Here is a 6,376-nt window from a genome sequence, read left to right as displayed (position 1 = left end):
CTCCACTCTCATGAGACCTCACCTGTAGTACTGCATCCAGCTCTGGGGTCCCCAGCAAAAGAGAGATGTGGGCCTGTTAGAGCAGGCCCAGAGGAAGGCCACAAAAATGATAACACTTGATAAAATGATGAGTCGTAACACTTACCTTATGAAGAAAGGCTGTGTTCAGCCTGGAGAAAAGAAAGGTCCAGGGACCTTATTACAGCCTTTCTGTATATAAAGGGGGCTTCTAAGAAAGATGGAGAGCAACCTTTTACCAAGGCCTGTAGTGACAGGGCAAGGGGCAATGGTTTTATACTGAAAGAGGGTAGCTCTAGATTGGCTATAAAGAAGCATTTTTTATGATGAGGGTGATGAGACACAGGTTGCCCAGAGAAGTTGTAGAAGTCAGATAATTGAGACTGTTCAAGGTCAGGTTGGTCAGGGATTTCAGCAATGGCAGGGGGATTGGACTAGATGACCTTTAAAGTCCCTTCCAACCCAATCCATTTTATGATTCTACGATAAATTGACTAGATTTGTGGACCAGGAGAGAGCATGGTGTATCATTTACCTTGACTTTAGCAAGGATTTCCTCATTGTTTCCCATAAAATCCTTGTATCTAAGTTAGGTCATTATAATCTGGATGAGTGGACAGTTAGACGTGGAAAAAAACTACTTGGATAGTTGTACTCGGAAGACAGTGGTTAATAGGTTGTCCTCAACTTGGAAGCTGATAAAAAGTAGAGTGCTGTAGGGGTCCGTACTAGAACCCATCATGTTTATCAGTGACCTGGAGGAGGGGCAAGAGAGTGCATTCTTGTCAGTTTCACAGATGATACCAAATTGAGGGGACCAGGCAATACTCCTAAAGGCAGGACTGCCGTTCAGAAGGACTTAGGCAGGAGGAAGGGGGACAAAAGGAACTGCAAGAAATTTAACAAGAACAATGTACATTCCCCTTGGGCAAAAATACAGACTGTCGACTGATTGTCTTGAGAACAGCTCTATGGATAAGCACTTAGAGGACCCTGTGAGCAGCAAGTTGAGCATAAAACAAGCAGTATGCCCTAGCAGCAAAGAAAATCAACAGCACGCTGGGCTGCGTTAACAGGAGCATAGTCACTACATCAAAGGAAGTGACTGTTTCCCTCTAGTGGGAAGTCATTAGACGACATGTAGGCTACTGCATCAAGTTGTGGGTCCCCTGGTTCAGGAAACAGAAGCGAATGAACTGAAGCAATTTCAGAGGAAGGACACTAAGGTGGTTGGTGACCTTAGCACATGCCGTGTGAGGAAGAGCTGAGGGAAGATGGCTTGTTGATCCTGGAAAAAGGAATTTTTCAGAGAAACCTAACAGCAAGCCCTTCAGTACATTATGAATGTTATGAAAAGGAAGGAGCCTGGCTCTTCATAGTTGTGCAAGGTGGGAAGATGTGAAATAAGAGGCTTAAATTTAAAACAGACTGTATTTAAAGGAAAACTTTTTTCACCTTGAAAAGCAGTCAAGCATTGGAAAAGGGTATCCAGAGATGTTCTTAGGTAACCTGACTGAGCAACCTGAATCAAGGCCCTGCAGTTCCATATGAACATCAAAATGTCAAATTTTCCAAGTTTTCCCTCAATCTAAAGCTACATCTGCACTTTATTTCTTAATATGATTTCAGATGAAAAGAGGGAGAGGAGAGGAGAGGAGGGGAGGGGAGGGGAGGGGAGGGGAGCCTGACCACTTCAGGGCTGACCAAAAGTTAAAGAATGTTATAAAGAACATTGTCCAAATGCCTCGTAAATACTGAAAGGCATGGGGCATCAACCACATCTCCAGGAAGGCTGTTCCGATGTGTGGCCACCCTCTCAGTAAAGAAATGTTTCCTAATGTGAACCCTGAACCTTCCTGGATGCAGCTTTGAACCATTCTCATGTGTCCTGTCACTGGATTTCAGGGAGAAGGGATCAGCACCTTCCTTTCTCACTTCCCCTCCACAGGAAGCTGTAGAGAGCAATGAGGTCACCTCTCAGACTCTTTTTCTCTTAGACAAACCCAAAGTCCTCACTCACTCCTCATAGGACATGCCTTTCAGCCCTTTCACTGTCTTTGTTGCCTTCCTCTGGATGCATTCAGGTACTTTCACATCTTTCTTAAATTGTGGGGCCCAGAACTGCACGCAGTACTCAAGATGAGGCCACACCAACGTTAAATACAGCAGGATAATCCCCTCTCTTGACCGGCTGGTTGGACTGTGTTTGATGCACCCCAGGCTGTGGTTTGTCCTCTTGGCTGTGGTTTGTCCTCTTGGCTGCCAGGGCACACTGCTGACTCCTGTTGAGCCTGCTGCCAACCAGCACCCCCAGATCCCTTTCTGCAGGGCTGCTCTCCAGACACTCCTCTCCCAGTTTATACTTGTTCCTGGTGTTACTCCACCCCACTCCATCCCAGGTGCAGAATCTGTCATTTGGACTTGTTAAATTCCATCCATTGGAATCATTGCCCGATGCTCCGATCTATACAGATCCCTCTGCAAGGCCTCTTATCCCTCAAGACAGTCAGCAGCACCTCCTGGTTTAGTATCATCAGCGAACTTCCATTCAACTCCTGCATCTACCTCATTGACGTTTGCCTCTTCCCCTGCCCATCTGCTTATGACTATCTTCCACATGAGGTCTGGTACTCATGGTGATCATAGGCCATAGCATCATCTAGTTCAGTGGTCTCCAAACTTCTTTGACTGCACAACCCATCAGTAAAAAATTTTGCCAGCAGGCAAAGGAAGGGAAACAAGTTCATGGGCTTGGGGAAGCAAGCAGGAGGAGATCCCTCAGTCAGCAAGGATGTGTGATGGCATACCTTCAGCAGCATGATGTCATTTTTAAAGGGATGACTTGAATAATTGGGGTGGATGACCCAATGGCCAACATGGAAAGCTTGCTGACTTGGCTTGCCCTTATTTACATTGTCAGCTCTCAGGATCACAGTGATATTCACGTTTTTGCCAGGAAACACCAACACATTTCAGCTACACTGACCACAACCACATGGGGTCCCTTACTCCATGCTGGCATAGGGCTGAGGTGTCCCATTCTGAAGAATAAAGGGAAGCAGGGAATGGGAGACACTGGCCTTTCTTCTGCAAAAGTAGCTCCGAGCCATGGTTGGAACCATGGACCAGGAGACCACTGCCAAGGAGTCCCGTCCCAGGGGCACACAGCCCCTGGCAGACAATTCCTGCAACTCAGAGGGGATGTATCACCTCACAGAGAGCCCTGCTGTGCCTGAAGAGACACAGAGGACTCTTTCCCCCCAAAGCAGGACTGCGGCTCTTCATGACTGTGTGAGACTGTGAAAAAATTCCACATACAAGTAAGAATGGGCCTTACGTTTCTTCAGCCGCACAGTGAGCTGATGAGAGCACTGCATCTGGGCGAATTAGGAATCCTCCACATCAAATGTTATCATCTAACTCATTTCTAATTGATAAATAAGCCATGTAGGGCCAGGAGTGGGGCTTAGCTTCTGACCCGCCAATGATCCTTCCTGGAAGAGAGATAAGAAGTGTTAATATCACATACACCACTATTTCCCATCAAGTTCGGAGCTACGTGAGGAGAGAGAGTCATCCTCTGATGTCATATGCCAATGATGCCAATAACTCTCCTTCCTGGGGCTGTGCAAAGCATTTCTTATGCACAATGGAGAGAAAAACAAACACTTCCTGGGGATGACTGACCACACCTGACTCTGGATGTCTAAAATGCTGTCAAAGAACACTACATGGCTACCTGTAATGCATCATTGGTTTCAGCCACAGTCTGAGCTGAGCGATATGAGTAGAGTAGAGAGTAGAGATATGAGAAAAGACAAGGCAGGCACCAGACATATTTCCTATTCAGTGCCCATTTCTGCCCTTGTACGTCCTCCTCTACACCCCGTCTGTCTGTACTCACCAACCCCAGCCCATGGGACAAGGAGAAAAGCGCTTGCGAGCAGAAGGAGAAGCAGCATCTTCTACCACTGTTCTGAAGAGCCAAAACAGTTGTTATGGCCAGGCCGGGCAGGTGACAGGTACAGAATGGCAATCTATATATATGAAGTTTGGAGCTGAAACAGGAAACCTCAGCCTGCTTTCAGCTTGTGTCGTTTGCTGGTTTTGTTCTTACAAACCCCAACCTGTGGTTTGGTGAGGGGTTCATGTCACAGCCTCTCTGGGCAACTGACTCTGATGCTTCGCTGTTCTCATGGTGAAGAAGGTTTTTTTTACACATAGCCTGAACCTCTTTTATTTAATTCTTTATTTATTAATGTCATAGAATCATATGGTTCTTCATGGTTGGAAAGGACCTTTGAGATCATCGAGTCCAACCATTCACGCACAAACCCCCCCCCCCCTAAAATCTCTGTCACTAGAGCGTGCCCTGAAGTGCCAAATCTAGACGTTTCTTAAATACCTCTAGGGATGGTGACTCAGCCACCTCCCTGGGTAGGCTGTTCCAGTGCCTGACCACTCTTTCAGTAAAGTAATTCCTCCTAATATCTAATCTAAACCTCCCCTCCCACAACTTCAGACCATTTCCTTCAGAGACCTCTCCTCTGGGAGAAGAGGCCAACACCCACCTCTCTACAACCTCCTTTCAGGTAGTTGTAGAGGGCAATGAGGTCTCCCCTCAGCCTCCTCTTCTCCAAGCTAAACGTGCCCAGCTCCCTCAGCCTCTCCTCATATGCCCTGGTCTCCAGACCCCTCACCAGCCTGGTAGCTCTCCTCTGGACACAATCCAGCACTTCAATGTCCCTCTTGTACAGAGGGGCCCAGAACTGAACACAGCACTCGAGGTGAGGCTTCACCAGTGCCGAATACAGAGGCACAATCACTTCCCTGCTCCTGCTGGCCATGCTATTCCTGATACAAGCCAGAATGCTGTTGGGCTTCTTGGCCACCTGGGCACACTGCTGGCTCATGTTAAGCTGGCTGTCCACCAGCACCCCCAGGTCCTTTTCTGCTGGGCAGCTTTCCAGCCGCTCTTCCCCAAGCCTGTAGCATTACTTGGGGTTGTCATGACGGAAATGCAGGACCTGGCACTTGGCCTTATTAAACCTCATACAGTTGGCCTTGGTCCATCGATCCAGCCTGTCCAGCTCTGTAGAGCCTTCCTACCCTCAAGCAGATCAACACTCCCACCTAGTTTGGTGTCATCTGCAAAGTTACTGAGGGTGCACTCAATCCCCTCATCCAGATCATTCATAAAGATATTAAACAAAACTTGCCCCTAAACCGAGCCCTGAGAGACACCAATGGTGACGGGCCGCCAAGAGGATTTCACCCCATTAATCACGACTCTCTGGGCACGGCCATCCAGCCAGTTTTTACCCCAGCGAAGAGAACACTTGTCTATGCCATGATTTACCAGCTCCTCCAGGAGAAGAGCTGTCTTGAAGTAAACATGATATTCTGTTGCTTAACAAAAGTATCTAGGGTATCAAGACATGTCAGAGAGCTTGCAAATCCAACGCATTCCCTGGGAAGGGACAGGATCCCAGGCATCCTTTGCTATGTGTACCAATTCTGTTTTTTTTTACACTAGGGCAGTGCAGAAAATGCCAGCCATTTCCTTGTGTTACAGCATCAGACAGAATTCTGAAAACAAAGAGAATCAAAATGAAATTCAGTGATCCAAGACGAAAAAAAATCAAAAAAAAGACCCAAACCAACCCCCTCCCAAGAATTTCTTTACAATTTAGCCATGAGCTGATATTAACATGTCGAGAAGCAATTCTTCCTTTTCTTACAATGACAAGACAGTCAAGTCTGGTTGCCACCCAGTGTACTATGAATCGACATCCTACTGTGTGTACATCTAGTTTTTTTACCTGAGACCATAGTTGGATTTCCATTATATGAAAAGCATTCTATTAGCAAGTTGTCCGTTTTGACTTTGCAGTTGAAAAATACACCACGGATTAGCTTTGTCTTTGTGCTTCTGAGCTCCTATGCAGGCCTCCAGAGTGCTACTCCCACAAGTCTGGAGGAAGACATTAGTAGGCTGTTTTCTTGCAGTATTGGTCATATCCCTACAGCGGAGCTGTGAGCCAGGCGTACACAGCTCTTCCTGAGGTAAATTGGTTTGTATCTACTGCTTTAAGTTAATCCTGACATGAAGGTATAAGGAGACTGCAGCGACTGCATCTTTCATACCTAGACAGCACAACAGCATTTCTAGTGTTTCAAATTGTTCATTACTGAGTCATTCACAAAGAATCTCCATTTCAGAGGACCAGAGGCTTCACATCTTAGAAACGCATCCAAAAGAAACAACGTGTTAGGTTTGCCATTTCAATTCAAGGTAATAACAGTAATGCCGTTAATATAAAATAGAAGAAATATCATATGAATTCAGTAAAGTTTG

General features: G+C 46.4%; 1 protein-coding gene across 1 annotated transcript; it reads right to left on the bottom strand.

The window, feature by feature from the left end:
• Positions 1-987: 987 nt before the first annotated feature.
• On the bottom strand, positions 988-3,980 carry LOC134509227 (granzyme B-like). The gene is given in 4 exon segments (XM_063321700.1): positions 988-1,011; positions 2,826-2,973; positions 3,356-3,512; positions 3,923-3,980. Coding segments are annotated over 4 exon segments (387 nt in total).
• Positions 3,981-6,376: the final 2,396 nt, after the last annotated feature.

The sequence above is a fragment of the Chroicocephalus ridibundus genome, unplaced genomic scaffold (assembly GCF_963924245.1).
Source record: "Chroicocephalus ridibundus unplaced genomic scaffold, bChrRid1.1 SCAFFOLD_219, whole genome shotgun sequence".
NCBI classification, from domain to species: domain Eukaryota; kingdom Metazoa; phylum Chordata; class Aves; order Charadriiformes; family Laridae; genus Chroicocephalus; species Chroicocephalus ridibundus.
The sequence above is the reverse complement of the archived record's forward strand: the minus strand, read 5'-3'. Positions and strand labels throughout refer to the sequence as shown.